The sequence below is a fragment of the Prionailurus bengalensis genome, chromosome A1, assembly GCF_016509475.1.
Source record: "Prionailurus bengalensis isolate Pbe53 chromosome A1, Fcat_Pben_1.1_paternal_pri, whole genome shotgun sequence".
NCBI classification, from domain to species: domain Eukaryota; kingdom Metazoa; phylum Chordata; class Mammalia; order Carnivora; family Felidae; genus Prionailurus; species Prionailurus bengalensis.
In genome coordinates this window covers 1,718,229-1,739,822 of record NC_057343.1, presented here as the reverse complement: position 1 = coordinate 1,739,822, position 21,594 = coordinate 1,718,229, and the positions used below count along the sequence as shown (strand labels likewise).

Genomic DNA, 21,594 nt, shown 5'->3' with positions numbered 1-21,594 from the left:
GGCTCCCGAGGCCCGGGACGTGTGCTGCGCGGCGGCCGGGGAGGAGAGGCCGGGGTGGCCGGCCCGGCCGAAGGAGGCCCGCGAGGAAGGACGGAAGGACCCGGCCTGCAAGCCCCCACGGCTCGAAAGTGGGTTGGGGGAGAAAGGTTGCGGCTCAGGGCAAAAAGATTTCTTCTCGCAATGAAAGCTCTCCGAGGACAGAACGGGCCATCTGGAAAAGGAATGAGCTAAGACCTAGAAGGATTCTCCTCTTGAGGACGACCTCCTCTTCCGAGACTCCGTAGTTCTAAGAAATAACTCTGTTAGCGATCAAAAAGTCTCCTTTAAACAGGGTGAGAGGCCGTATTGCCTTTCCCGTCAACACTCATGAAATGAACCTTCTGTGCCTCTTCTAGCAACTCTAAAATCAAAGCACTAAATCTGTAACCCAACTTGTGTTTTTACATCTGCGAGTGGGCATCCCCTGGTCTGTTACGCTGTTGGCGAACTCCTACTCCGTGATACCTGTGAGTGCAAGCGGTCTTGTAAAATAAGCCTACTAGTCTGTGAGTAAATTAAAACAAAAGTATTTAAATGGGGGAACTAGGTACTCCAAGAACACAAGAAAACTTGCTCATTTGTTCATTCTACAAAATGATGCTTTTTAGGTGGCAGGCTAATGAGTCAACGGCCGTTTTACAGAAGTCCTTCGCAAATGAGAGCAAAAAGACTGACACCAGCCGAGAGTGTAGAAAAGAGGTAATTTATGGCTCCCTAAAGGGTCTGCAGCTTTGGTATTTGACCACCCTGGTTGTCTACGAGGTAATTTGTCCACTTGATTCCACTACGTTTCAGTTATGCTGTGTAGAAAAACAACCCTTTTTCATGCCTTGAACGTTGTGTAACTGAAGAGTTTCGGAATTACTGCTAAGAATCCCACTGAAATCTCCATTTTAAGCAATTTAAGCTATTTACAGCCCTTGGTGAGTAAACATTTGAGGTTATAAAACACTTTTTTTTCTGACTGGCAGATAAACTGTTCGTGTTCTCTGTTACCTTTTCTGGTAAAATGGGAATAAAGATCTGTACTCAAATGCTGCTTATTTTGTATTTGATAAAAAATGTGGGAGGCCTCTAGGAGGGAGAGAGAGAGAGAGAGAGAGACCATCATCACAATAGTTTCCTGGAAACGCTCACTGTGTCTCATTAGACATCCTTTCATGTGTAAGGTGACACAACTTAATTGTGCCAGACTGTTAATTCTGTGTATTGTTCAATAAAATGCCTTCTATTCTTTGATGACATCTCAACCTCTCTTCTCCTCCCCTGATTACTTCGGAATGAGAAAATATTTACTTCCCAAGTGTTTCACCTGAAAACACCTACTCGATAGGACATAAAATCCATCTTTGCGAGACTAGACAGTTGAGAGAACGTAGCAACGGGTGCAAAGTGTTTCGTCTGGCGTTTCGTCGGTCGCCCTCAAGTCTGTGTGTATGCACGCGTGAGATAGACATGTTGACTAAATCCAGGGGCGCCTGGGTGGCTCAGTCGGCTAAGCCTGCGACTTCGGCTCAGGTCACGACCTCGCAGTTCGTGAGTTTGAGCCCCGCGTTGGACTCTGTTGCTGACAGCTCGGAGCCTGGGGCCCGCTTCAGGTTCTGTGTCTCCCCCGCTCACACTGTTTCTCTCTCTCAAAAGTAAACATTAAGAAAAAAACACTAGAAACAACAACAAAAAGGCTATGATCTTCCTGTGGCATGCCGGGACTCTGTCACACCATGAGGAAGCCAGTCTTAAAAAAAAATTTTTAATCCAAATTTAAGAAAAGTGAGAAAAAGGCAACAAAATGCTCGAAACCAAGTTCCTCACGTTCCCTTAAAAATGAATGCCTCTCTGGTGCTCTTTACTGAAGATGTCACCTTCCTTCTAGTCACGGATGATTTCATTTTCAGCTCCTCCCTCTTACCCCTCGTTCACTCAGCTACTCCAGCACCAGCCACAACTTCCAAGAGACCCAAGCTGTTGGGAAAAACTTTCAGGCACCATGATTCCAAAAGCCAGCGTGAGGTTGGCCACGTCCATGCTTAGCTTCGTGGGTTACTGATGTACCTACCTCCCCAAGCTTTCTTCCCTCCTTCAAAGGACTGTCACATTTTCCCACCAGTGGTTCTCTTTCTTGCTGCCATCTTGGTTAGCCCCTGGATCTTCCGGTACTTCTGCTCATCATTCCTGGCACCTCTGACATCCACACAGTTGATTCTAAATGACTACCTTCAGTCCGATGATCTTTTCTACCGTTACCTCTCAACTATCGTATTGTCATACTCCAGGCATCGTCATTACCAATAACTGTACCACACGCCAACGTACGGTTTCAAATACCTACTCCTTGACACTTCCTTTCTCCACTCCTGTAATTCGTTCATCTCATCAGGTCTTGTATCTACCCTCTAACTACCTACCTACCTACCTCACCACTTTTCTAAGCATCCCATTCTTGAGACCTTCCCTCCTTGTCTAGAGTTCATGGTTCAGCACTATTACCACACCGTTGCAAACACAATCCCTTGCTCCTTTTTTCCTCTTAATATTTGCTCACAATAATCCCAACTCCATTGAAACCCTACACCTTGGTTGACTAGACTCAATTCTAATTTCTGATCACAAATCTCAGATTAGCATTCAACACACACATGTATTACATTTTTCCAGTTCTATTCCCTTTTACTAAGATCACTCACATTTCCTCTCTCTCAAATCTCTGCTACCCATTTCCCTCCTCACCGAATGTTGCACATGCACAGATGAAACCTATTATTCTACCAGCAAATATACTGACCTATTCGCATTCACTTTCATATATCCTGCCTTCTTTCCTGATACGTCTCATAAACCCTCGACCCCAGTTCCCACTCTATCAGCCATCTAATTTGCTTCCTTTTATAAGAAAATGTTCTGAGCTGTCTTTATTTTCTGGTTCCAAAACCCCACTTCCCATTTTCTGCTCAACTTACTCCAGTTGGGTATTTATCTCCAATGCTTCATTGCGATAAGTTTTAACAAGGTTGAAATGATACAATAATTGCCAGTCAATTGTGTTTATCCAATTATTAGATTTTTTTTTTGCACCCTTTTACATACTTGAGCACTGCCTTAGTCCTTATTCCTTTGGATTAATGTTTATATATCTTTTTCCATCTTTTCACTTTCAACCTATCTGAGCCCTTATATTTAAAATGTGTCTCTTGTGGGGCGCCTGGGTGGCTTAGTTAAGCATCGGACTTTGGCTCAGGTCATGATCTTGAGGTTCATCATGAGCCCAAGTCCTGCGTTGGGCTCTGTGCTGACAGCTCAGAGCCTAGAGCCTGCTTCAGATTCTCCCTTCCTCTCTCTCTGCCCCTCCCCCACTCACACTGTCTCTCTCTCTCTCAAAAATAAATAAAACATTAAAAAATAAAATAAAATGTGTCTCTTGTAAGTAACATGTAGTTGGGTCTTTTAAAAAATGTTTAAAAAAAAGTTTTTATTTACTTAGGGAGAGAGAGAGAGAGAACAAGAAGGGGAGAAACAGAGAGAATCTCAAGCAGGCTCTGCACTGATTTGGGGCTCGAACTCATGAACCGTGAGATCTGTGACCTGAGACAAAATCAAGAGTTAGATGCTTAATTGACTGGGCCACGCAGCCACCCCAGGGCCTTATTTTTTACTCCGGTCTGATAAGCTTTGTCATTTAATTAGAAAGTGTAATCTTACATTTACTGTATTTAATAATGTAACAATTACTAGTATAATTAGCATTTACTAATTATATAATTATTAACAAAATTGGGTTTACTTTTTTGTAATTACTAATATTGTGTAAATTCTAATATAATTGGGTTTAATCCTGTTGTTTTCTATTTGTCCATCTGTTCTTTATTCCTTTATTTTTCCTTTCCTGCCTTTTTCGGATGAATCAAGTACTTTTATTATGTTTTATCTTTCATTAGCTTAAAAAACTTCTATTATGAAATAATTTCAGGTTTATAGAAAAGTTGTAAGAATAGTACAAATAACTCTATATACCCTTCACTCAAATCCATTATTAACATTTTCCCACATTTATCATTGTATTTTTTTCTGATATCAGGACCCTTTGTTCCAAAATACTTTAGTGTGTATTTCTAAGGAAGAAGGGCATTCAGTTATATAACCACAGTGCAATTATCAAAACCAGGAAATTTTATACTTAATAGTCATATTATCTAGTAGACCTATTCCTATATAACCAACTGTCCCTACAGTGTCCTTTAGAGCAAATTTCCCCCAGTCCAGGATCTGAATGAGGACCATGCAGTACATTTTGTTGACACGTCTGTCTCCTTTAATCTGGAGCAGTTTCTCTGACATTCTTGTCTTTCATGATCTTAACATTTTTGAAAAGTTCAGGCCAGTGATGTTGGGGATGTTCCTCAATTTGGGATACTTCCTCATGAGTAGGTTCAGGTTAGGTGTTTTGGGGAAGAATATCAACTAAGAAATCTTGGGCACTCTCAGCATCACATCAGGAGACACATGGTTTTAATTCATCCCATTATTCGTGATACTAATTTTGGTCACAAGTTGAGGGTGTCCACCAAATTTATCCAAAATTAGGATTTTTCTGTCTTGTAATTAATGAGTAATTTGTGGGGAAATACTTTGAGGCCGTGTAAATATACTGTTCTCATCAAACTTTCCTCCACTTGCTTTAGAACAACTGATTATTGAATCAGTTACTATGGTGGTGGTTGTGAGATGGTGATTTTTATCATTCTTTCTATATTTGTTTCTTCTGTTTTTAAACATAAATTCTTGTATTTCAGTTGTTATTCTAGAGACTTCAATACGTATCTTTGATTTATTACAGTTTGCCACTATCTGAACAATATAGTAACCTCAGAGCAATCTGATGAATATTTCCTCCTAATCTTTGGGAAACTATTGTCTTTTTTTTCTCTATATATGTTAAAACCCCACAAATCATTGCTATTGTTTTAAATAGTCACTATTTGGTGCTTTTCATGCTTCTTTCTAGGATAATTTTCCTTTAGCCTATAGAAATAAAGTGTTTCTTATATAGATCTAGTCTTACGGCAATTAATTTTCTCAGATTTTGTTTGAGAAGTCTTTAACCTTAACATTTGAAAGATATTTTCACTGCAAGAGAATTCTAGGTTGGCAGAGTTTTTTCTTTCAGCACTTTATTTTTTAAAATTTTTATTTACTTACGTATGTGTGAGAGAGAGATACAGTGTGAGGAGGGGAGGGCCAGAAAGAGGGGGAGAGAGAATCCCAAGCAGGCTCCAAGCTGTCAGTGGAGAGCCCAGCGCAGGGCTTGAACTCACGATACGCAAGATCACGACCTGAGCTGAAATCAAGAGTCAAAGGCTTAACTGAGCCACCCTGGCACCCCTGCTTTGAGCACCTTAAAGATGTCATTCTTCTTGTCTTCTGATTCCATAATTTCTATGGAAAAGTCAGTCTTAAGTTGTATTGTTCCTCTAAGATAGTGTGTCCTCTTTTTTTCTATTTTAAAGCATTTCTTTATCTTTGGTTTTAAGCATCGAGTGTATCTCTAGGGTGCAGTTTTCTTTTTGAATCTACTCTCCTTGTGTTCACTGAGCTCCCTACACCTGTGAGTTGATGCCTTTCATCAATTTGAGATAATTCTAGACGCTACCTCTTAACACGTGTCTCCTCTATGTGCTTTCCTCTCTTTCTGAGATCCCTATTCTGCTTATTTAAACTTCTGACCATGTTCAAAATATCTCATCATCTGCTTTATTCTTTCCATACTCACTTCACTTGTGCTTCAATTTTGATATTTTCTAATGACCTTTTCACGAATCCTGACTTCTGTTGTGTCCATCATGTTGTTAAATGCATCCAAATAAGATACTTTCAAATATGATATCTTTCAATTTTAGGGTATTCGTTTTTCTCTTGTTCCTAGATTCCAACATCCTGTTGAAATTCTCTACCTTTTCATTCATTTTGTCCACCTTTCCTCTGTTTTAATATACTAACCATAGTTATTTTAAAGCCCATCTGATAGATCCATTATCTGGATTATCTAAGGGTCTGATTATATTTATGTTTTATGTTTGTTGGCCATTTTCTTGCTCTTTGCTTTTTACTGGATGCCTAATGTTATATATAAGAACACAGAGGCTGCAAATGATACTGTTACCAGAGAAACTTCTTTCTTCAGCTAGTCAGAGATGATTTGGGACTAATGATGTCAGTCCAGTCAGGGACTGAGCTGGGGCTAGAGTCGGGTTGCAGTTTTTGTAAATCAGTCCACCCTTGGTTCCTGTCTGTCCTTCTGGGCTTTTGACTGAGAGCCTGGCAGACCTGTCTCCTCAGCTGTGAAAGACAGCAAGAGAGTCAAGTCAGCCCCCACCGGAGGTTCTGAATTTAGATCACTAGCCTCCTGCCCCATAGCTTCACAAAACAGCAAATGTCTTAAGGGTAGACAAATTGTGTATTTGTGCAAAGCCCTTCCTTATTGCAGGATTTTGTCCCCTAAGGACCCTAAGATTGCGGGAGATTTAACTTTAAATCTTCTTAGGCTTTTATTTATTAAAAAAAAATTTTTTTTTAAATGTTTATTTAACTTTGAGAGAGTGACAGAGCAGGAGTCGGGGAGAAGCAGAGAGAGAGGGAGACCCAGAATCCGAAGCAGGCTCCAGGCTCTGAGCCCGATGCGGGGCTCGAACCCATGAACCGTGAGATCATGACCTGAGCCAAAGTCGGCCGCTGACCAACTGAGCCACCCAGGGGCCCCTAAATCTTCTCAGGCTTTTGTATTTTATTTTTATTTTATTTTATTATTTTATTTTAATTTTATTATTTTTTCCATATAAAAAAATCAACTTCTTTCTTTAGTGAACTTTTTTACAGGGGTGGAATCATTATAGTATACATAACTTCTTAAACATACACACATATTTGCTGATAAAACATGGAAATTGTTTTAATTTACTTTTAAACTTATGGTGGAGTTCTAGCTTCCTATGTTTGCATTTTATTTTGTGTTATTTGTATTCTTTGTTCATTTATTTTTGTACTTTAATCTTTTTCGTATCCATTTTGTAAACTTTCATACAATTAAATATGTACCTGCATATATTACATATATCAAAATTATATCTGGAACATTATATTCCTAAATCCATGATAAATGATCTGTTTATTCAGGATCCTTCACACCCTGTAAAGACAAATTCATATCATAATGAGAGTTGCATTTAAATTCTTTCTAAAACTCAAGCAATAAATTCTCTTGTCTTGCTCAGATGTACAAGACCACAGCATATATATCCATTTCACATAATGATATGATGAAATCTTTGCTTCTATTCATTATGTTATAAATATTCTTTTTTTAATTTAATTTTTTATTTTTTAAAATTTACATCCAAACTAGTTAGCATATAGTGCAACAATGACTTCAGGAGTAGATTCCTTAGTGCCCCTTACCCATTATCCCCTCCCCCCTCCCACAACCCCTCCAATAACCCTGTTTGTTCTCCATATTTATGAGTCTCTTCCGTTTTGTTTCCTTCCTTGTTTTTATTTTTGTTTCCCTTTCCTTATGTTCATCTGTTTTGTCTCTTAAAGTCCTCATATGGGTGAGTCTTATTAACTGCATTTAGCAACATCTGAAGTCCTTTAAAAAAATATATTTATTGTCTTTCTTCCCCACCAGAATTTAAGCTCTTTGAGGGCAGCGTCTTGTTCTGTCCTGTTCACTGCTGTATCCCTAGAGTCTCATACATAGATGTTGAGTGTACTTGTTGAATACCTCCCCATTACATCTTGGGAGCAGCAACTGCGATCTAATTTTGTTTTCTTCTTCCCGCACCTAACAGTGGTGTGCACATTGTAGACACAATGTTAAGATGGGTAGGTCCACCCTCTCTAGGGAATTTTAAAGATGAGCCACTTCCGACTGCCCCATCATTGCGATTCCCCTGGACATTGCTAATCAGCCAAACACATTGCTAAAGAAAAGCACAGGGAGTCCAGGCCTCCAACCCAAATCCCAAGTCAAGAAGGGGACTTGTTCAGTGCTATTGGTACATGCCACTGGCCTGAAGGTAGAAAGGAAACAGAGCAGAGCAATAGGGTTATGGTTTGATTTTCTCTTACTATACTTTGAACTGCCTCCAAAACATAACTGTTTTCAACAGTATTATAACCCCCATGAGGCAAAACTTCCAAACACTTAACAGTTTCTTTCTTTCTTTTTTTTAAATGTTTATTTATTTAGGGAGAGAGAATGTGAGCAGGGAAGGGGCAAAGAGAGAGGAGGAAGAGAATCCTAAGCAGGCTCTGCACTGAGCCCGATGGCGGGCTCGATCTCTCGAATTGTGAGATCATTTCATGAGCCGAAATCAAGACGCTTGACTGACTGAGCCACCCAGGAGCCCCAAGACTTAACAGTTTCTAAACTCCAAGTAATTTAGTTTAACTACAGATTCATCCACGATATGTCCTAACACTGTATATTATAGGCTGTGAACCATGGAATCAACGTAGTGTTTCCATTGCTAACACTGTTTTAATGAAATCACAGAAAGTATGAGCACACACTCCAGTACTCACAGTGAATTTTTATGAACACGCCCACATACTTACATGTATGTAGGTACTAGGCAGTGCTACAAACTGCATTTCTTAGTATGGTCAATGTTTTTAAGAGTAAGGAACTCACTAGCCTGAAGTATTAGTTTCACATATCTTTATTCCACATAAAACAAAACAAAACTTAGACCCATCTCATAGAACAGAATACACTTATTTAAAGTTTTGACAGTGTACAAAATTAAAACTGGGGTATTTATTCCAAAGTTTCATATAAGTATTATCTTATAAGGCAATTTCTTTCCTTTAGTAAGTAACATTTTAAGTGTCTATTATTCTGGAAGCAAATCATCTCCTAACTCTTCATCAGCAAAATCATCCTCGTCAATTCTTTTTCTTGCTGCAGTTTTTGGCCTTTCTATTTGAGGGCCCAGTGGATCCACATAAGAGGCATCTAGGTTTCAAAATAAATGGTTATATTAGAATAATATAGAAAAAACAAAACAGACGTGAAACCAGTTAGTCTCATAATCTACACTGAACTGAGTGAACAGAAACGCTCTCCCAGATCATCTAAAATTTTGTCTGTACACAAAACATTCTTAATGCCCAGTTACACATTTTGGCATCTCACCAAATCTTCTCCAGACCCGTTATGCCTGTAGGAACTGGGTGGGGGACACCAGCACTTGCCTATTTCTTTGTTACTGCTACTTTCATAAGGTTCATTTGTCCCAGGTAAAGCTCTGAGTTTGGCACTTAGTCGTTCACCTTTACTACTGGCACTACAGCTCTGGCCACTATCTGAAAACACAAAGACAAAAATGCATTTAACACGTTGAGAAAATATAACACTACATTACGAATCTTAAAGTATACTTATTTGCCAAGAGACACGTTGTTTCATTTGGAGGCCACCTTCTGAGGGATGTAATACTGGTTTTCTGAAACTGAAAAGGAATCTCTTCTTGGGAATCTGTAACATAGATAAAACAGCACTCGAAAGTAGTCTTTGCGTTCTTTCGCATGTACGCTTAGTTACAGGTTTCAATTTTATAGACTCACTGGTGAGAAGTTAGAAACCACGTTGACGAATATCCCTAGTAAAGAACAAAGAGCAACTGGGGAAAAAACAAATAGGAAGTCGTAAGATCAGTATGAGCCGTATCATCAACCTCGTGATCAAGGCTGATGAGTGGCCCTAAAATCACATCAAATGAAACACAGCAGAAGAGGTAGGAGAGGACAGAGGCCATGCAGTCACCTTCGTCAGGATTAGATTCGCCCTGCGGAGAATACATTTTGGCTCAGTACGAGGAAAAACTAAAAGGGCTGTAGCATCCAAACACGGACTGGCTGCCATGGGAAACCCTGCAATCCGTAGCACTGAAGATTTTCAGACCGGGCCGAACACTCGCGGTAGTAGGAAACATTAGTAGTAATTCTTAACCTTAAACTTCTATCATATTTTTCAAAGACACACTCCTCTAGCCCCATCGTTTTTATTTCCTTCCCTTAAAATTCCCACAATGTTATTTTTTCCTATTATGGGAGCTTCACAAAAGTGAAAAATGAGAGTAGTCTATCAACATCCACTGATCATTTCTTTTCTGACTATACTTTATATTTTAGTTTATTGATAATGTCTCTGGGAATAAACTAAAACAAGATGGTCTTTGAGATCCCCACATTTTAATGGTGGCCAAATTTCTCTCTAAATTCTTATGGAAAACATAACCACTTCCCCCATTGTTATTACTGGAAAATGAAATGCTTAGTTTTAGGCACTGAATGGTTGTATACATTGTTTTTTTGTTTTTGTTTTTATTTTGCTCCTAGTTTTTTGTTACAGTTGAGCTCATCTTTTCCATCTGTAGGTGTAAATGGTTATCTTTCAAAGTGCTTGAGGGAGCTCAGGTCAAAAATTTGAAAACCATTGCTTTAGGCAATATTTCTTTTTTCACTTTTCATATAGATATAAGTCATATATATGAGTGAAACAAAACTCTCACATTCCCTCAGACATCTGTAGGCCTTCTGAAATCCCAACACACTAAAGCATTCCAATCCTGTGGAAAGAGCAAACCTTAAAAAAATAAAAAATTAACTCCGTACAAAAACTTCAAATGTCCAACTTGAAAAGCCATGAATACTGATTTTTTTGTTTTAAAGATTTTTATTTGTAAGTAATCTCTACACCCAACGTGGGGCTCAGAGCCATGATCCCAAGATTGAGAGTCATATGCTCCTCTGAGCCAGCCAGGTGCCCACCCCCCCAACCACCATGAATACAGTTTTTAAACGCTTCCTATTATAACCGCCAGAGAGGGTAAATATTGCGAATACCCTTATTTCATAATTTTCAATCAACTTCATGGAGTGACACTGCCACACATGGGGAGGTGCAAATGGATCGATAAGCATTTGTAAGTCTAGGTGGGGTTTTACGGCTAAATAATAAATCAGGTTATTATATTCATCTCAGTACTGCAACAAATAACAGTTACTATTTCCTAGAGAAGAGTTCACAAAATAGCTTCCAAAAACAAGAATATGGAGATCAATTTATCTGAATTATCAATCAATTAACACTAAGACTTCCAAATGATACTTTTTAATAGGGAAAATCTTAGAATCACAGAATTTAGAGTAATAAGGATCCTTCAAGCTTACCTATACCAGAAAAAAAAAAAATACCCCCATGAAATGGACAATGTATATAGACAACTCTCAAAAAAAAATACAACTGGTCAATAAACATAAAATTATTTAAGTTTATGTAACCTTAGAAACATATTAAGTGAGAAAAATAAAGTCAGATCACTACATACTGAGTGATACCATTTTTAGAAAGGTTAAAACAGGTAAAATTAAATCTAGTGTTTACATACCTGATAACATTGTATGTGAAAAGGCAAGAAGCTAAACAAATATAAACCTGAATGTACATAAAACAGGAAAAAACCCTCATAGTGGCTGCCTGTGGGGAAGGCGGGAGACGGAGTGGGAAGAAGCACACAGGTAGGCAGAGCAGTAATGTTCTGGTTCTAATGCTTCGTGGTGGCTTCAGTAAGTTTATTTTTGTATGTGGGTAACTTAAGAGTGCTACATTGCTTCTTTTGGAGGTATCAAGTATTACATAGTTTAACTCTTCACATAATTCTAAATGTAAGATTCAACAATGCCTATTAAAACGGTCAAGATTTTAAAAAGATTAGATTAGTAAGGGAGATGCACACGTTTTCTGAGCTTAACGTAGTAGTATGTATCAACAGGCAACAGCTTCGTGGTCAGAGTGGGAAGCCTCCCACCTTTCTCCCTCACAAAGGTACCAATCTGAGAACACACAATCCTAAAAGCCTTGATGAGAACTCCGGAAACCACTCGGGAAGTTACAGTACCCCAGGAAAACTCAAATCCAAGGACACCTGCACTGAAACAGGGAAGAAAGCCATTCGATTTCACCTGGGTCAGCCGCTATGACCCACTGCTGGGTCAGCAGTGTGTCCCTTGGGAGGGGACAAAGAAGAGTGGAACAGGCCTCCAGCACCTTCGTCCCGCGGGGTGCTGCCTGAGACACTGGTTTCGGTCCTGCCCGACTTGGAGTGCTGACGAGGAACCGGCATGCTGTCTGGACGAGAACGAAAGAGCTCAGCGGTTTGGAGCACGAGTACCTCCCCCCACCGCACCCAGAAGCTGCACAGCCTGCTCACAGCTTCCTCCTCAGCAAAGAAAGATTCGAGTGGAACATACAGCCCGGTCTCCCGAGCACTAACGGGGAACTGGCATACCTTGAATGCAGGGGGGCTGCGGAGAACAAGAGGGCCCAGGTGCTTACTGGCTGCTGGAGATCTTACAGCATCCCACGCGGACCCCAGAGGAAGCAAGCGATTACGAATCCTGAAACCTAACTGGGAAACTACATGCAGAAGCTGAGAGAAGACGCATACCGTGAAAACTTGGAGACCCCCATAGTCTCGGGTGGCACTGATTGGTGACGGTTTTCCCTGTACGAAGCCAGCCCCCCCAAAACCAGAGAAAAGTGGCTATTTCTCCAAATGCAGAAATCACAAAAACCATGAAAGCACGGCCCAATGAAAGAAAGAAAGTGAATCTTCGGAAACCGACCCTGAGGAAATGATGATCCGTTGATTTGATTACCTGACAAAAAATTCAAAATAATTGTCTTAAACAAGGTCAGTGCGCTACAAGAGAACATAGACAGACAATAAATGAAATCAAGAACGTGAAGCATAGACCAAAGTAAACTATCAACTAAGATAGAAACTAAAAAAGGACCAAATAGAAATTCTGGAGCTGAAGGATACAATAGCTGAATTGAAAAATTCACTACAAGGGTTCAAAAGCAGATGTGATCAAGCAGAATAAAGGATCTCTGAGCTCAGAGACAGGTCACTTGAAATTACTGTATCAGAAGAACAAAAAGAAAAAAATAAAGAAAAGTGAAGAAAGCCTAAGAGAATTATGGAACAAAATTCAGATCATGGGGCATAAACGTATCAGTATACGTATTACAGGAGTCCTAGAAGGAGAAGAGAGAAAGAATGGAACAGAGAGATTATTTGAAGAAATAATGTATGAAAATTTTCCAAATATGAGAAAGGAAATGAATATCCAAACTCAAGAAGCTCAAAGAACTCCAAATAGGATGGACCTAGAAAAGACCACACTGAGACACACAATCAAACGGGCAATTCAAAGACAAAGAATCTTAAAACCAGCAAGAGAAAAGCTAATTCATCATACACAAGGGACCAACCATACAATTATCAGATTTCTGAGCAGAAACATTATAGGCTAGAAAGGAGTGAGATGATACATTCAAAGTGCTGGAAGAAAAATCTGCCAAGAATACTATATTTGGGAAAACTGTCCTTCAGAAAGGACAGAGAAGTAAAGACTTTCCTGGATGAACAAAGGCTGGGAGAGTTTACCACCACTAGTTCTGCCTTGCAAGAATTGCTAAACAGAATCCTTCAAGTTGAAACAAAAGGACACTAGACTGGAACAGAAAATCATATGAAAACATAAAGCTCTCTGTAAAGGTAAATATACATAAGCACTGAATCCTGAAATACTGTCATGGCAGAACAGAAGTCATTTTTAATTCAGATATAGAACATAGAAGCATAAAAGTAACTGCAACTATGTTAAAGAATACAAATTATAAAAAGACGCAATTTGTAACATTGATAACACAGTGACGGGGCAATGTAAAGGAGTAAAGTTTTTGTATGTGATTGAAGTTGTTATTAGTTTAAAATAGATTGTTATAACTATAGAATGTTTTAGGTCATTCCCACGGTAACCAAAAAGAAAATGCCTATAGGAGATGCACAGAGGAAAATGAGAAAGGAATCAAAGTATGCTACTACAGAACAAAACAAAACAAAACCCCCAAAGCCCCACAAAGACATAAAAAGGCAGGCAGCAAGAAAGATAAAGGACAAAATAACTATAAAGCACACAAAAAATTTAACATAATGATAATAGTTAAGTACTTCCCTATATGTAATTATTTTAAATGTGAATGGATTAAACTCCCCAATAAAAAGACACAGAGTGGCTGATGGGTAAAAAAAAAAAAATCCAACTATATGCTATTTATAACAGACAAACTTCACATATAATGACATACATAGGCTGAAAGTGAATAAATAAAAAAAGATATTCCATGTAAGTGGGAACTGAAAGAAAACAGGAGTGTCCGTACTTATTTCAAAAATAGACTTTAAGTCGAAAATCATCAAAAAGACACAGAAGGACATTATATAATGATCAAAGGGCCAATTCACCAGGAAGTTATAACAATTATATATACACCTTAACAGCTGAGCAACCAATATATGAAGCAAACAATGACAGAACTGAAAGAAGAAAAGGCAGTAACACAATAATAGTAAGATATTTCAATGCCTCACTTTTTAAAAAATGTTTATTTACTTAGAGAGAGAAAGGGAGCAAAGCAGCAGAGTGGCAGAGAGAGAGAGAGGGAGACAGAGAATCCCAAGCAGGCTCTGTGCTGTCAGTGTGGAGCCTGACATGGGGCTCGATCTCATGAACCGGGAGATCACGACCTGAGCCGAAATCAAGAGCCAGATGCTTAACTAGCCTAGCCCCCCAAATGCCCTGAATGCCTCACTTTCAGTAACAGCTCAACCAGCCACAGCACCCGACTCTCGAAGCTTTCACTCAGCAGAGATTCAGCTATGTTGTTGTATGTATCCTTCCATTCAATTGCCGAGGAGTTGTACAGATACGTCACGGTTTATCCAGTCCCCTGTTGATGACTTACGTGTTGCTTCCAGTTTGGGGCTATTTGAAATAAAGCTGCTATGGATAATTTGTGTACAAGTCTTTGTGTGGGCACATACTTTAGTTTCTCTCGAGTAAATTCCTAGAAGTAGAATGGCTAGATAGTATGGTTCAGTGTATGTCTAACTTTAAAAAAAAACTGTCAAACTACTTCCTACAATGGCTGTCCCATTTTACATTCCATCAGCAGTGAGTGAGAGTAACAATTATTCCACATCCTCACCATCACTTGCTATGGACAGCCTTTTTAATTTTAGTCATTCTACTGGGTATCTAGTTTTAATCTGCATTTCCCCAGTGATTAATGACTGACCATCTTTTCATGTGCTTATCTTTCATTTGTATACCCTTAGTTAAAATGTTTTGATAACTTAGAGTTTATCTTAAACAATAAATATGGTGAATTCTTCCAAGAATGTTGAGGATACGTGTTTACCCTTCCTAAATCTCTGTGGATAACAGTAAATCTATACAAAATCTATAGCAGTACAGAGAATGAGTATATGTTTGGGTGTTGTGGAGGTGATGGCGGGGGCATATCAACATTCATGTATTATGGAGATTAACCCCACCCCAGCTTTACTGAGATGTAATCGACATCTAGCACTGGGTAAACTTATGGTATACAATGTGGCCATTTCCTACACGTATGTGTCGCAATTTGGTTGCTACCACAGCACCAGTTAACACCTCCATCGTGTCACATATTATCTTTTTTTGTTTTGCCCTGAGAACATTTAAGATCTTAGCAGCTTTTAAGTATATAATACAATGTATTTTTTTTAATTTTTATAAACTTTCAAAATTTACTTTGAGAGAGAGAGAGGGAGAGAGAGTGTGTGCGCATGAGCAGGGGAGGGGTAGAGAGACGGAGAGAGAGAATTCCAAGCCAGCTCTGGACTGTCAGCACAAAGCCTGATGCGGAGCTTGAACTCACGAACCACAAGATCATGACCTGAGCCAAAATCAAGAGTTGGACACTTAACCAACCGAGCCACCCAGGCGCTCCTATGATACAGTGTTGTTAACTGTAATCACAACACTGTACATTAGATCCCCAGAACTTATTTATTTTCTAACTGGAAGTTTGTATCCAACATCTCCCTTGACCCCTGGTAACCACAGTGACCATGATTCTACTCTCCGTTCCTACAAGATTGGCTCTTTTATTCCACATACAAGTGATATCAAACAGTATTTGTCTTTTTCCGACTTACCTCACTTAGCATAATGCCTTCAGGTTTCATTCATGTTGTTGCAAATGGCAGGATTTCCTTATTTCTCATGGGTGATCAATACTCTATTGTATAGATACTCCCCATCTTCTTTATCTTTTCATCTGCTGACAGACACTTAGTTTCTGCATCTTGGCTACTGTAAATAATGCTGCAGTGAATATGGGAGTGCAGATCTGCCTCTTTTTTTTTAACGTTTACTTATTTTGAGAGAGTGAGCAGGGGAAAGGCAGTGAGAGAGGGAGACAGAATCCCATGCAGGCTCTGCACTGACACTGCGGAGCCCGACTAGGAGCTTGAAGCGAGATCGAGACTTGGATGCTTAACCAACTGAGCCACGCAGATGCCCCGATCACTACTTGATTTTATGACCCACTAATATCCTGTTTTCATTTCCTCTGGATACATACCCAGAAGTGAGATTGTTGGGATCATATGATCATTGTATTTTTAATAGATTATTTTATTTTATTTTATTATTTTTTCTTTTAAATATATATATTTTTATTAATTAATTAATTTTTAAAGTTTATTTATTTTGAGAGACAGAGAATGTGGAGGAGGGCAGAGAGAGGGAGAGAGAGAAACCCGATGCGGGGCTTGAACTCGCAAACCATGAGATCATGACCTGAGCCGATACCAAGAGTCAGATGCTTAATGGACTGAGCCACCTAGGTGCCCCTATTTTTAACATATTTTAAATTTTATTTATTTATAGAGAGGGAGAACACAAGAGGGGGAGTGCAAAGAGAGAGAGAGAGAGGGGCGGGAGAGAATCCCAAGGGGGGTCTGCACTGTCAGCAGAGAGCCCGACACAGGGCTCAAACTCACAAACTGTGAGATCATAACCTGAGCCAAGATCAAGAGTTGGATGCTTAACTGACTGAGCCACCAGGTGTCCCTATTTTTAAAATTTTCAAGAGTCTCCACATTATTTTCCATGGTGGCTGCACCAATTTACATTCCCATCAACAGTGCACAAGGGTTCCCTTTTTTCTACATCCCTGCCAACACTTGTTACCTCTTGTCATTTTGATGACAGTCATTCTAACAGGTGTGAGGTGGTAACTCATTGTGATTCTGGTGATTAGCGACGTTGAACATTTTTTCATGTGTCTGTTAACCATCTGTATGCCTCCTTTGGAAGAATGTCTATTCAGTTGTTCTTCAGCCCATTTAAAAGTCTATGGGTTTTTTTGTTACTGACTTGTAGAAGTTCTTTATAAATTTTAGAATATTAAGCCTTATCAGATATGTGGCCATCCATATACCTTCCTCAGTAAAGTGCCTGTTCAAATATTTTCCTGATCCAAAAAACCCAAAAACCAAAAACCAAATTGGGTCGTTTTCTTACTATTAAGTTGTAAGAGCTTTTTTTATATTCTAGTCCCTTGTCAGATAGGTGTTCTGCAAATATTTTCTATTTTGGCTTGCCTTTCACTTTTTTTTTTTTTAAGTAAGATCCACACCCAGCATTGAGCCCAATGCAGAGATTGAACTCACGACTCTGAGATCAAGACCTGAGCCGAGATCAAGAGTCAGACGCTTAACTAACTGCGCCACCCAGGCGTCCTGCCTTTTCACTTGTGTGTCTTTTGAGAAGCAAACGTTAATTTTGATGAAGTTCAATTTATCCATTTAAAAAAAGTTTATGGATCATGCTTTTAATGTCGTATCTTAAGAAATCTTTGGCCAATCCAAAGTCACAAAGATTTTCTCCTGTGTTTTCTTCTGCACGTTTATAGTTTTCAGTTTTATATTTAGGCTATGATCTATTTGAGTCAATTTTCCTATATGGTGTAATTTGTTGATCAACGTTAATTTTTTTACAGGTGGATGTCCAATAAATCCAGCCCTGCTTGTTGAAAAGACTATCCTCTTTCCATAAAACTGCTTTTGCATTTTTGTTAAAGGTTAATTGACTATGTATGAGTCTATTTCCAGACACTATATTTTGTTCCACTGCTACACATCTATCAAAAGGAAAACTTTTAATGTCCACGTTTCTGGAGTCACATACAACATCTGTTTTACCTGCTTATTTGAATATTTCCCTTCTACTAGTTTGGAAGCTACACATCCCATTTCAATTATTTTTATATTTACTAAACATTTTAGGCATTTTAACACATATATTTAACAAATTTTAAAATTAATCACTATCCTTACTCTCCTCCCAAACAAAGCCAAGGTCTTTGAATGCTTTATTCTATTACAACTTACATCTCTGCCTTAAATGTTACTGTAGTCCAGGAATTTCGTTTTATCTTGATTTTTAAAAATTCTACAATATAGGGGTGCCTGGGTGGCTCAGTCAGTTAAGTGTCTGACTTCAGCTCGGGTCATGACCTCACAGTTTGTGGGTTAGAGTCACCCAATTATATATGCAGGTTAGATCTTTTCACTACATCCTTCATGTCCTTTAATCTCTCCTATTTTCCATCGCCGTGACCCTCTGTCCTGCATTCTGGGTAATTTTTCAGCTCTGTCTTCCAAGTCATGCATTCTCTCTTTATCTGATCTAATGAGCTATTCAGGGCCAACAAACTTTTTCTGTAAAGGGTCAAACAGCAAATGTTTGATGCTTTGCATGCCATATGGTTTCTACTGCAGCATGAAATCAGATTGAGCATGGCTGTGTTCCAGGAAAACTTTACTGCCAAAAACAGGTGGTGGCTCAAGCCAGGTTTGATCTGCAGGCTGTAGTTTTCCAACCCTTGGTTTAAGCCATCGAACCTTTTAAATAGAGGAATTTCTAATTTCAATTATATTTTCATTTTTGGAAGTTGTATTTGGTTCTTTCCAATCTGCCTAGTAACTTCTACATTCTTTTATCACTTTGCCATACTTAAAACACACAAGCATTCCCCACTATTTTGAATGTGATTTCTGGGATTGTATAGTGAGAATTTGGACAGAGGAAATCTGTGTTATTTGAGTTTTAAATTTTAGTTTATTATTACTTTTAAATTAAAAAAAAATTTTTTTTTCAACGTTTATTTATTTTTGGGACAGTGAGAGACAGAGCATGAACGGCGGAAGAGCAGAGAGAGAGGGAGACACAGAATCGGAAACAGGCTCCAGGCTCTGAGCCATCAGTCCAGAGCCTGACGCGGGGCTCGAACTCCCGGACCGCGAGATCGTGACCTGGCTGAAGTCGGATGCTTAACCGACTGCGCCACCCAGGCGCCCCTACTTTTAAATTTTTTTAATGTTTGTTTATTTTTGAGAGAGAAAGACAGAATGTGAGTGGGGGAGAGGCAGAAAGAGAGGGAGACACAGAATCCACAGCAGGCTCCAGGCTCTGAGCTGTCAGCACAGAGCCCGACGCAGGGCTCGAACTCACGAACCATGAGATCACGACCTGAGCCGAAGTCTGATGCTCAGCCAACTGAGCCACACAGGCTCCCCAAATCTTAAACTGTAGATAGCAAGTGTTTAAGTGTTTTAAGAATTCAGATACCTGAGGATAACAATCACATTTAAAAAAAATTATCTGAATCTATTCAGTTCTAGAGTTCAGATAACAAAAGATACCTATATTGTTACTTAAAAAAATATATATATATTTTTTAAAAATTTATTTATTTTGAGAGAGAGATGCGGGGTGGGCAAGGAGAGCAGGAATCCCAAGCAGCTCTATGCTGTCAGTGCAGAGCACGACACGGGGCCTGATTTTCATGAACTGCAAGATCATCACCTGAGCCGAATGCCAAGAGTCAGATGCTTAACTAACTGAGCCACCCAGGCGCCCCAGGATTTTATTTTTAAGCAACCTCTACACCCAATGTGGGGCTTGAACTCACAACCCTGAGATCAAGAGTCACATGCTCCACTGACTGAGTCAGCCAGGTGCCCCTTAAAACATATTTGTATCTGATAGTTAAAATATCTGTAGTCTTTGGGGTGCTGTCAGCACAGAGCCTGCTTGGGATTCTCTCTCTCCCTCTCCAAACAAACAAATTAACATTTAAAAAATATCTTTAGTCTTTGAAAATTGGATTCTACAGTTTCTTTTGTTGAGCATTCATAGTGCTTTATCTTCATGTATCCAGACTTTTTTCAATGTTTATTTTTGAGATAGAGTACATGAGTGGGGGAGGTGCAGAGAGATAGGGGGACACAGGATCTGAAGTGGGCTCCACGCTGACAGAAAGAGCCCAAAGTGGGACTTGAACTCATGAACCATGAGATCATGACCTGAGCCAAAATCAGACAGTCAACTGACTGAACCACCCATGAGCCCCAAGACTTTGATCGTACTTAATTTTTAAAATTTATTTTTGAGGGGGAGAGGGGCAGCGAGGGAGACAGGATCTGAGCGGGCTCTGTGCCGACAGCACACAGCACGATGCAGTGCTGGAACTCACGAACCATGAGGTCGCGACCTGAGCCAAAGTCAGAGGTGCAACTGACTGAGCCACCCAGGTACCCCCCCCACCCCCGCCCTTTGTTTTTCATCGGGTGTTCCTGTTCTTTGTAACTTCATCTGAAGGCCTTGTTTGAGGCTTGTCTGCAGCATACTCTTTCGGAGTGGGTCTAAGCCTGTGTCTCCTAGGCACCTGGGAGCAGCACCAACAGTCCCACTTTAAGCCCAGCTTTCAGCTTGGGGTTCCGCAGGTCACACACGGGTGATACATACTCTGTCTCCCAAACTCTGTGATTGAGGGCTTAAGGTTAGGGATTTTCCAGGGAGCTTTTCCTGTTTTTTGCATTCCAGGAGTGCCAAGGTGGAAACCGTCCTCTGCGGGGTGGATTCTTTTCTAGTTGACCCACTGCCACTATTTCCTATTAGGAGTCCTGGCTTTATGAAGGGATTCTTTGATCTGACTCCTGACGTTTTGGGGGCCCCTGGCTGTCCTCTCTTGTTCCCCATGAATGGCCTCTAGACCCAGGATCTGGGCCACTAGGGAGTAGCCAGGACAAAGGCCAGCCCTTGCATTTACTCCTTCGGGTTTAAATTTTCTATTCACTGGAATCTCCAAAGAATTTCCCTTAAAAATGTTTTTTTTACTGATTTTAAGAGAGAGGGAGAGAGAATGAGAGGGGGAGGGGGCAGATGGAGACGGAGGGAGAGAATCCCGAGCAGACTCACCCTGTCAGCACAGAGCCTGACGGGGCGCTTGATCTCAGGAACCACGAGACCACGACCTGTGCCAAAACCAAGAGCTGGATGCTTGACCGACTGAGGCATCCAGGCGCCCTAAGAATTTCCCTTTTTCTTGCCAACTCAGCCACGCATTCGCAAGTTTTTTTTTCATTTTCTTATTTCCTTCCTCTTCCCTCCCCCTCCCTCCCCCCCCCCAATATTCAATTCACCACTTTTAGGAGTGCTGTTCCTGGAGGAGTTTCCTTGAATATTCAGTCCATCTTACTGTCAGAAATAGAAGTAATAATTTCAGTAAGCAGGAGCACACATATGAATAACTAA

At 39.8% G+C, this 21,594-nt stretch overlaps 1 protein-coding gene across 5 annotated transcripts in view; it reads right to left on the bottom strand.

Annotated features, from left to right (window-relative positions):
* Positions 1 to 8,734: 8,734 nt before the first annotated feature.
* The window catches only part of IFT88 (intraflagellar transport 88), a 133,156-nt gene continuing 120,296 nt past the window's right edge, over positions 8,735 to 21,594 (bottom strand). For all 5 annotated transcript variants that reach the window (XM_043574755.1, XM_043574763.1, XM_043574773.1 and 2 more), the window contains 2 exons: positions 9,286 to 9,396; positions 8,735 to 9,046 (listed from right to left, as the gene is read on the bottom strand). In XM_043574755.1, the coding sequence (XP_043430690.1) occupies positions 8,925 to 9,046; positions 9,286 to 9,396 (233 nt within the window). In that variant the 3' untranslated portion in view covers positions 8,735 to 8,924. The remainder of the gene's footprint in view (positions 9,047 to 9,285; positions 9,397 to 21,594) is intronic.